General features: G+C 68.7%; 2 protein-coding genes across 2 annotated transcripts; one reads left to right on the top strand and one right to left on the bottom strand.

Annotated features, from left to right (window-relative positions):
* The first annotated feature begins 1255 nt into the window (after nt 1-1255).
* Nucleotides 1256-4244, top strand: YIF1A (Yip1 interacting factor homolog A, membrane trafficking protein). Its single transcript, XM_056131976.1, has 8 exons — nt 1256-1468; nt 2005-2216; nt 2380-2484; nt 2573-2651; nt 3432-3489; nt 3557-3712; nt 3895-3988; nt 4065-4244. The coding sequence occupies exons 1-8, from the start codon at nt 1438-1440 to the stop codon at nt 4209-4211; spliced, it is 882 nt and encodes a 293-aa protein (XP_055987951.1). The 5' UTR covers nt 1256-1437; the 3' UTR covers nt 4212-4244.
* Nucleotides 4245-4689: 445 nt separating this feature from the next.
* Nucleotides 4690-9178, bottom strand: CNIH2 (cornichon family AMPA receptor auxiliary protein 2). Its single transcript, XM_056131984.1, has 6 exons — nt 8969-9178; nt 6322-6390; nt 5886-5933; nt 5642-5754; nt 5429-5572; nt 4690-5327 (listed from the first exon to the last, which is right to left on the bottom strand). The coding sequence occupies exons 1-6, from the start codon at nt 9047-9049 to the stop codon at nt 5300-5302; spliced, it is 483 nt and encodes a 160-aa protein (XP_055987959.1). The 5' UTR covers nt 9050-9178; the 3' UTR covers nt 4690-5299.
* Between the last annotated feature and the right edge of the window lie 582 nt (nt 9179-9760).

Here is a 9760-nt window from a genome sequence, read left to right as displayed (position 1 = left end):
TTGGAGAGCAGGAAGGTCACCGAGAGTAACGGGACACTGAGCATCTGGCTCGGGACCATCACAGAGGGCCGCTTTCTGCTCTCTGGAAAGCAGCAGTCCAGGAGCCAGAAGTCCTCGAGAATGGAGCGGAGGCCCCCCCCCCCTCACTCCCTAGAGGGTCTCCAGGAAGGCGGGAGTGGTCAGAAATCGGGCGGAGAGAAAGGAAGCCGTGGAAGAGAAATGATGCTCAGGGTCTCATTTCAGGAAGACGGCAGGCCCTGCAATGACTCATGAGTTTCACCCACATCTTCAGGAAGAGGTGGACTGAAGGTAGCCCTTCACCGCGGAAGGGCCAGCCAGACAAATGGGATGCATACCCCTGTCCAAGCTACATACCGTTTAATCGCTGAGACCTCACGTCTTCTGGACTTAAGTGGTTTTTTTGTTTTGTTTTGTTTGGGGGACACACCCAGCGATGCTCAGGGCTCACTCCTGGCTCTGCACTCCGGGTCACTCCTGGCGGGGCTTGGGAGACCACACGTGGTGTCAGGGATCGAACCCGGGTCAGCCAGGTGCATCCCCGCGGGCCCTGACCCCGGAGTTTTTAATATGCGCAATGAGCGTGGGCGGGGATGGGGACCCCAGGCTCTCCCGGCAGCAGCCCTTCCCCTTCGGAGAACGGCGGCGGCGAAAATGAGCTATTTCAGCACCGGACGGTGGACAGCACCGCGCGGGAGGAGGGGTGGAGGCGGGCGGGAGGCGTCAGCGTCCCTGGGCCGGCCCGGCCGCTCGTCACTGCCGGGCCGGGCCTCCGACCAATACCACCGGGATCGCCTCGGCTTCGCATCAGCACTAGAGGGCGTTATGGGAACCTGGCAAGAAAACGACCCTTGCAGAAAGCGAGGAACCCTGAGAGATGGGGCTAGGGGGGAGCCCCAGTGTCCCCTTTTCCTCCTCGAGTACGTCCCCGGAACGAGGATTCCCTCCAGCCTGCAGCCCCCGCCGGCCTCCGCCGGGTCCTTTCCCCGCTGTCGTCGTGGCAGGGCGCGCGTCAGGCGCATCACTGCGCAGCCGCAGGACTGGTTCTCACCCTCCTGCCTGAGCTTCTCCATTGGCTGCTACCAACGCGGCCTAGCCCACGCGCTGTCCAATCCGAGCGTCCCCCTCGTTTCTCCGCCCATTTCCTACCCGGAAGTTAGCTCGGCGAATCCGCTTCGGCGAGGACGCGCCGGCAGCCAATTGGGAGAGGGGAGGGGCGAGCCGGCGCTGTCGGCGAGCCAATGGCAAGCCGGCGAGGGGTGACGCCGCGGACATGGCGGCTGCGGTCGGGCCGGCCGGGGACGTGTCGGTCCGCTCGCTAACCTCTCTCCGTGCTCGGTGAGCGGAGCAGCTGCTCGTTGGTAGCGGTCCCCGCGAGGCGGAGCAGCGGGACGTCGGGGAGAAGCGAGCGTGGCAGCCATGGCTTATCACTCGGGCTACGGAGCCCACGGTGCGTGCGTGGGGCGCGGGGCGGGCGGGGCGCGGCCGGGCAGGCTGGAGGGGGCTCGGCACTGTCCGCTCTCTCCGCGGGCGAGGGCGGCCGGGGGCCTGCCCGGGCCTGCAGGTGTCATGCGGATTTCGGCCCCGGCTGCTTCGACAACGTGGCCCGGACTTTGCCCTCTGGTCCCCAGCCCGAGATCGGGCGGCGACAGCCGGGATTCCGTGCCCGACCCCGGCCAGAAGGTGTCCGCCGCCGGTACTACTGCCTTTTCCTGTGCGGCTCGTGATCTCGCCCCAGACTCACCCCCACGCCCCCCTCCCGGAGCGTGCCCTCCCATCATCTCCATTTGGCGAAATGGGACTCCCAGACTCGGTTGAGGTTCCCTCCATAGAAAAGGGCCCAAGGGACTCCCCTTCACCCACCCAGGGCTTCCCTGTGATCCTTCCCTCCACCTATGCAAGACCACCCTGGGGACGGGAAGGGGCTGTGATCTGGGGTCCAGCTTGGTTTTCCTGTCACTTACTGTGGTACCTCCCAACCCACAGGCTCCAAACACAGAGCCCGAGTGGCTCCAGACCCGCCTCCCCTCTTTGATGACACCAGCAGTGGTTACTCCAGCCAGCCCGGGGGTTACCCCGCCCCAGGAGCCGAGGTGGCCTTCAACGTCAACCATTTGCTTGGGGATCCAATGGCCAACATGGCTATGACCTATGGCAGCTCCATTGCATCGCAAGGGAAGGACATGGTGCACAAGGAGGTGTGGTTCACCCCCAGGGTACAGGTGGCAGGTTGTCCGGCCTGGGCTGGGCCATCAAGGGGTCCCCCATAAGCACTGCAGCAGGGAAGGAGTCAGCAGAAGACACCTGCCCCCCCCCCAGACCCGGTGCAGTTCCTCCACAACCCGCTCTCTCCCCTTCCAGCTCAACCGTTTCGTGTCGGTGAGCAAACTCAAGTATTTTTTTGCGGTGGACACAGCCTACGTGGCCAAGAAGCTGGGGCTGCTGGTCTTCCCCTACACGCACCAGGTGAGCCGGCAGGGACAGCCGCTGGCCCCCAGGCACCCCAGGCTGTCCCCCAGCCCCCAGCGTCCCCTCTGCTTGTGTACCCCGCCAGGACTGGGAAGTGCGCTACAGCCGGGATGTGCCTCTGCCCCCGCGCCAGGACCTCAACGCCCCGGACCTCTATATCCCCAGTGAGTCCTGCACACTCCAGCGGCTTCTGGGGATGGCGTGTGCAGCACCTGGCAGTGCCTTCTGTGCCCTGGGGACCTGATCGGGCACCCCGTCTTTAGATCTGGTGGGCGGAGTGGGAATGAGGACAGTGGCCGGCAGAGATCCACCCACGTGGGGCGCACACTGTGGAACGAGTGTCCCCAGGCCACCCTTGAGACCCCTCTCCCCGGAAGTCGCACCCTTGGGGTTCCCACAGCTTCCTGTGCCCAGGCCAGGCCCTTCCCACGGGCCTGCTCCACTCCCAGGCCCTTGCCCGTGGGCCGTGGTGGGCTGGAAGAGGGATAAAGGTCATGCATCTTGTCCTCCCCCGGCCTCTCAGCACAGGAACTGCTGGCCCTGTCCTGCAGGTGGAGGCTCAGGCCTGGAAATGAGACTGCTGTGGCCGTGGGGGAGGGGCAGCTTCCTGCCAGGGGCTTGGGAGACGTGGGTGGGGGGGGCTGAAGAGTTCAGCTCTGGCTCCCACGAGGCGCGCTGGTGGGAACAAGCCGCCTTAGGACCCCCGGCTCAGGTGACGACGTGGTCTCGCAGCCCTCACTCCAGGAACATCCTGGGGGGGTCCTTCCTGAGGCCAGCGGGCCCCTGTGTGTGGGCCTCAGATGAGCAGTGGCCTTGGCTGCAGTGACTTCCGGGGGCGGGGGGGAGAATGGGGAGCCCACAGCTTTGGGACACCAGGGCAGGAAGTGGGGGGGAATTGGGCCCCGCGAGAGGGAAGGGCTGATGGCACCTCCGCCCCTCCACAGCAATGGCCTTCATCACCTACGTCCTGCTGGCCGGCATGGCCCTGGGCCTTCAGAAAAGGTGGGTGCCGCCCTGCTGCCCCCTGCCCCTGCCCCCGGTCCCCGGCTGACGGCCCTCCTGGCTGCAGGTTCTCCCCAGAGGTGCTGGGCCTGTGTGCGAGCACGGCGCTGGTGTGGATCGTGATGGAGGTGCTGGCTCTGCTCCTGGGCGTCTACCTGGCCACCGTGCGCAGCGACCTGAGCACCTTCCACCTGCTGGCCTACTGCGGCTACAAATACGTGGGGTGAGCTCCCCCCGGCCCCCTCCGGCCGGAGACCCCCGTGCTCGGCGGGCTCCTAGCAGCACCCTGGTAGGGAGGCGGGTCTGAGAGCGGAGTTGGGCCCTCCAGGCTCCCAGGAGTCCCCGACTGGGCGGGGGGACTGGGCCCGGGCTCCGAGGGTCTCCAGCCCGTGCACCTGCCCGCAGGATGATCCTCAGCGTGCTCACGGGGCTGCTCTTCGGCAGTGACGGCTACTACGTGGCCCTGGCCTGGACCTCATCCGCCCTCATGTACTTCATCGTGAGTCTTGGGCCGTGCCGGGGCAGGAGCTGGGGATGCCGCCCCTCCCCCCCACTGCATGTCCCCTCTCTTCCAGGTACGCTCCCTGCGGACGGCAGCCCTGGGCCCTGACAGCATGGGGGGCCCCGCGCCCCGGCAACGCCTGCATCTCTACCTGACGCTGGGCGCGGCGGCGTTCCAGCCCCTCATCATCTACTGGCTCACCTTCCACCTGGTCCGGTGACCCCCGCCCCGCACATTGAAGACGTAGTTTCCATCACTGCGTCTGACCCGTGTTTCTGGGGCTGAGTGGGGAGCAGAGGCGCCTCCCACCCTCTGCTCGCTTGGGGGGGCTGGGCGGGTCCCAGACAGGGCAGACTCCACAGGACCAGCTGTTTCTCCGGGGCTGGGAAAAGGGGGCGGTGGGTTTGTTTGGGGGAGTTCTCTTTTCCACGTCTGGGCGGTGTTCAGGGATCACGCTCAGCAGTACTCGGGGACCATATGGTGCTGGAAATTGAACCGGGGCTCCCACAGGTGACACATGCTCGGCCCACTGGACCTTCTCTGGCCCCACGGGGAATGGGGGTAGCGGCCAGGGCCCCCCCAGAGAGGAGGGGCGTGTGGGCAAGTGGGCCAGCTTCATGTTCTAGGGATGGAGCCCGGGCTGCCCCCGCGGGGCCCTGCCCCACCTCCTCGCGCCTGTCCCGAGCAGACCGGGGCCCGCGTGTTTGCAGTAGTTTATTCATATTTTCTCACAAATGGCCGGGGAGGGGGTGCCGGACTCCCCCAGGCAACATAGAAAACGGGTCCACGAGGCAGGGTGGGGGGAACCAGGGCATGTGGAGACAGGGAGGGGTGGGGCGGTGGGGGCAGAGAGCCTGGGGGAGGGGAGAGGGCAGACTAGGGGTGGGGCTGCCCCCCTGCTGAGCCTGCTCATTCCTGGTGTGGGTGCCCCCCACCTGCAGGGGGAGCCTCGGGGTGGGGGTGGAGGGGAGTGACCCAGAACTGTAGGTCAAGCTCGGCCCTTTGGCAGAGCCCAGGTCCCCCCTGAAATGGACCAGGCCGGAGGTCCTGCCCCTTCAGGACCGACCCGGTGCCTGCAGGCTGGCAGGGGAGTCCCTGCCCGGGGCGAACTGCCCAGCCCTAGTCCGAGGGGAGGGACTCTGAAGGCGGGAGGTCCCCGCAGCAGCAGTTTGGGGGGATGGAGAGGCGGCGGGGGGGCACCAGTGCCCCCTCCCTCCTCAGGGCTGAGGCCTCTGCGGCCGAGGGGCAGGGCTGGGGGTGCACAGGCGTCCGGTCCGTTCTGGGCTCGCTCCCTGGCCGGTTTCCCCCTTAGAAACTCACCAACGTATAAACCATACTGTGGGGAGACAGGCTGTGAGCTGCGGGCTGCCCCCCCCCACACCTCCCCTACCTTGGCAGGGGGAAGGGCAGGGGCTCGGGGTGGGCGTGCCGCCTCACCTGTACAGGTAATAGAAGAAGGAGAGCAGGTAGAAGGCGAGTTTGCACCAGGACTCCTTCTGGCAGTAGTTGAGGATGTCCGCGTTCATGATGGAGACTGCGTCATACATGACCTCAGAGCCGTCCGCGGGGCGGTGGAAGTACCTGGGGGCAGGCAGGCTCAGTGGGGGGCCGGCCTTGCCTCCCCCCACCCCCAGCCGCGGCTCCCCTAACCTCCACAGATGGTAGAACAGGAGGGGGATGTTGAGGCCCAGGGTCACCCACTCAGCGGCGCAGAGGAACATCAAGCAGAAGAGGCCGTGGATGGAATATTCTGGAACCACCAGCTGGGAGGAAGGGAGAGGGAGCTGGGGTCGGGGAGGTGGCGTCCTCGGCCTCCACTCCCAGGGACCAGAGAATCCAGCGAGCCCCAGACGGGAAGCCACAACGGGAGGCAGGGGCCAGCCGGGACACTCACCTTCCTCAGGAGGCAGCAGATGCGTTCGATGTTTTTCAAACGCTCACGCTGTTGGGGAGGAAAAGGTAGCGGTGGGGTAGCTGGAGCGGACGGAGCGGCCCTCACCGTCCGCCCGCGGCCGCCAGGGGGCGCCGGAACAGCCTGCGGCCTTGGCAGCGCGGCGAGGAAGCAGCCGCCGTTCCCATGGCAACCGTTCCCATGGAGGGACCTTCACCCGCGTCGCCACGGCAACGGTCCAGAGCCTGGCAACAGCGGCCCTGTCAGGAGGAACCCGAGCTCCGAGCCAGTGCCAGGTGTTTGCTGGGGGGCGGGGACACACTGGGGGCCCCTCCCACACCCCCTTCCCGTCCCTGTCCCCCATCCCTCCCCACGTCCCCGCGACAGGTGGAAGGACAGACGGACGGACACACCTCGGCACAGCACATGTATCACTTACTGCCCGCGCTGGGTTCCCCTGGTCGATGGGGTTCTTGAAGTCAGTCCGCAGCTCGTCAAAGGCTATGATCTGGGGAAGGGGGTGCGCCTGTCAGGGTGGGGGCAGCCGCTTGCCCCCCAATGGTCTTTCTGTGGGATGGGGAGGCGCATCCCGGCCAGATGGAGCTTGTGGGCAGGCCCTGGGAGGCGTGGGGCCTGGCCCAAGGTCACAATAGAATGCCCCCCAACTCTATCCGTCCATCTGTCCATATGCTCCAGCCCCAACTGCCCCCAAAACAGTCTCTTCTGCTGTGCTGAGCTGAGCACTGTCCTTGGGGGCAGGGGGAGGGGCGGCAGAAAATGATCCCGGCGGACAGGGAGCACCAGATACTGGCTGGACTTGGAGCAGGAGCTTGTCCAGCCACGCGAGGGCCTTCCTGGCGGAGGGACGGGGCAGAGGCTGGAAGGGTAGGGGACAGCGGGGAAGCTGCTGGCCCCTGGCTACCTGGGTGCAAGTGAGCTCAGCAGAGCCAGCAAAGACGGGCCGGGGTGCTCTGCAGAGCCCTGCCCGACAGGCCCAGCTGGGTGTCCGTGGGGACTCCAGCGCGGGAGAGGAGCTGCGGGGTGCTGGCGGGGCAGTCATGCTGCCTCTGGGAGTTGCGACAGGCTCGGCACGACCAACTAGATGGGCCAGGCTGTGCGGTCCCGAGAAAACAGGTTTCAGGACTTGTCCCGGGCTGCGGCGATGCAATGGCGAAAGTCGGCCTGCAGCCCAGCATGGCTGATCAAACCCAACACTACTGTCCTCAGGCCTAAGCTGGGCGGGCTGGTCGCTGTGAGAGGGGTAGGTGCGGGAGAGGGCGGAGAGTTCCAGAACAGTGGGAGCGGGGTGTGTGGACGCGGTGGGGTCTTGGAGGGGGCAGGGAGGCAGCCCCAGGCGCCCGCTGCAGGCCGCCTGCACCAACCCTAGGAGGAGGCGCTGCGCCCCTCACCCCCAAGCCTCCAGACCCCCGGCAGCTGAAGGGGAGAGAACACGGGCTTCCCGGAGGGAGCTGGGGCCATCTGGAGCAGCACCCCCAACTCGTTGCCGAGCCTGGGGCTGCCAGGCGGAGCCGGGGAGTCCAGCGGGGAGCGGAAGGGTGCCGTCTGTCTGCCCCGGTGCTGGCACCGCCAGCAGGCAGCGGGTGTCGCGCCTCCCACCCCCCTGGCGCTGACTCAGCCCCCTGGAACAAACAATCCCCACGGTGACAGCTGACACACGTCACTCACCGTCAGGTTGCTTAGCGACCAGGGAGCCTGGGCTCAGGGTCTGGGCTGGGATCTGGGGTCCTGCCCCAGAAGGTTCCGGTCGGAGGACCACACCTCCCCTGGCCGCCCCACCCCCGCACGGCCTGCACACAGTAGGTGTGGAGCTAAGGACTTGTTGCAGAAGCAGCCGAGGCGTCCCGCCTGGGCAGGCAGGGCCCTCGTCATATGCACCCTCGGGTGCCCTGGGTTGCCTGGCAGTGCCTGGCTTTCAGGAAGCTTAGTGCTCCGGGCTTCTCCACCCCCAGGGTTCTTCCTTGGGGCTGTGGGACCCCTGGCTGGGCAGGGGGCCGGGCCCCAGTCACTGTTAGCTCCGTGTCGCCAGCCTGGGCCCCTCCGTCCCAGTCTCGGGCTGCAGCTCCCCCTCCACAGCAAGCCCTGGGGCTCGGAGCCCCGAGAGCACCAGCTGGACCTGGGGACGGAGGCAGCGAGAAAGCAACTCAGAGCCAGACAGGCAAAGTCGGGAGAAGAGAGAGCAGCGCGGGCTGGAGGGGTGAGGCGATGCTGCCTGCCCAAGTAGGGGTGGGAAGGGGCAGGAGCCCTGGTAAGGGAAGGAGAGAGAAAGTGGGGGGGGGCAGGGGAGAGGCTGCAGGGGGTGAGGGGGTGAAGGACCAGCAGGGACGGGCTGCCGGGATAGGGCCGCTGAGCAGGGCAGGGCAGAAAAGGGGCCAGGCCGGAGCCGGCCCTGAGCCCGACACAGATAGCACTTGAGGGGTCCCCCGGTCAGGGCCCCTCTCTGGGGGAGTGGCCAGGTGTGTGCCCAGAGCGCAGCCCGAGGAGCCCAGCGCACAGGAGACAAAGGGAAAGTGTGTGGGGGGGACTTGGGGGCAGGGACGCCCCAGGTGAGCTGCGGGGGGGTCGTGGGGCAGCCCAGTGCCCAAGGCTGCCCTGCAGGGTCAGGAAGGGGGTGCTGAAGGGAAAGGGTTAACGCCACTTCGATCTGCGGGTCCTGTAAACAGATGCAGTTGCCATAGCAACCGGCTCCATCACTCTGGCTGGAAAAACCCACAAAGGGTGGAGGGGCAGACAGACAAACTGCCCGCTGGACAAACGGGGGCGACAGGCTGGGGGCAGGAGGAGGGGAAGGCGCGAGCGGCTGGGCCCTGCGCCCCGCACCCCAAAGCGACACGGGGCAGGGGGAGGGGGTCAGGCCCCGGCTGACATACCCGGAGACGGGCGGGGGCGGCGGGGGAAGGGGACGCCGGGCGAGCAGCCGGCGGGGGGAGGGGGTGCCACGGGGGCAAGGAGAAGCCGACCCTCGGGGGCGGGCGGGGAGCAGCCCCGCGCCCGTCCGCCGGCCCCCGCCCGCCCCGCGCCCCCGGCCCCCCACCCCGCCCCCAGCCCCGGCCCCAGCCCGGCCTTACGTGCCAGATGACAAAGAAGATGAGGGAGGCGCACAGCACCAGGGTGAGCATGTAGCAGAACGCGGCGAAGGTGAACGCCATGGCCCCCGCGCCGGGCAGCGGCCCGGGGGGCGCCAGCGCGGGGCCCGGGCGCAAGGGGACGCCCCCCGGCCCGCGCTCAGGGCCGGCTGGACATGGCCCGCAGGGCTGGGGCGACGCGGGCGGCGCGGCCGGGGCCGGGGCCGCGGGGCCGGGGGCGGCGCGGGGCGCGGGCCGGGGGGCTCGGGGGGCGCGTCCGCTGCCGGCTGCCCGGGCCCCGATCGCTCATCCTGCGCTGCTGCCCGCCCGCGGCTGCCGCGTCTCCAGCCCGCGAAGCCGGCGGGGCGGAGCCGGGGGCGGGGCGGGCGGGGCGGGCGGGGCGGGCTCTGCGCCCCTCGGCGGGCCCCGGCCCCGCGCGCCCCCCGCGGCCCCGCCCCCGGCCCCCCGCCGGCCGCCCACGCCCCCGCGCGCCGCCACCCCGAGCTCGGGCGCCGCGGCGGGCGTCGCGCCGGCCCCAGGCCGGAGGGTCGGCGCCCGGGCTGTGGCCCGCGGACCGGACCGGACTCCGCGGGCCGGGTGGTGCCCGTGTGGCCTCGCGCGCGCTCACCAGGTGGCCGATGGCCGCCGGCCACCTTCCCGGCTGGAACCGTGCTGTGCCCGTGGGGACCGGCCGGGACGCTCCGCAGGCAGCCCCGGGCTGCGGGAAGTGGGTCAAGGGCTTTCGGCTGCCACCCCGGGACCGAGCCCGGCCAGGACCTGGGGGGCTGCCGCGAT

Source organism: Sorex fumeus, unplaced genomic scaffold (genome assembly GCF_029834395.1).
Source record: "Sorex fumeus unplaced genomic scaffold, SorFum_2.1 ptg000093l, whole genome shotgun sequence".
Taxonomy (NCBI): domain Eukaryota; kingdom Metazoa; phylum Chordata; class Mammalia; order Eulipotyphla; family Soricidae; genus Sorex; species Sorex fumeus.
The sequence above is the reverse complement of the archived record's forward strand: the minus strand, read 5'-3'. Positions and strand labels throughout refer to the sequence as shown.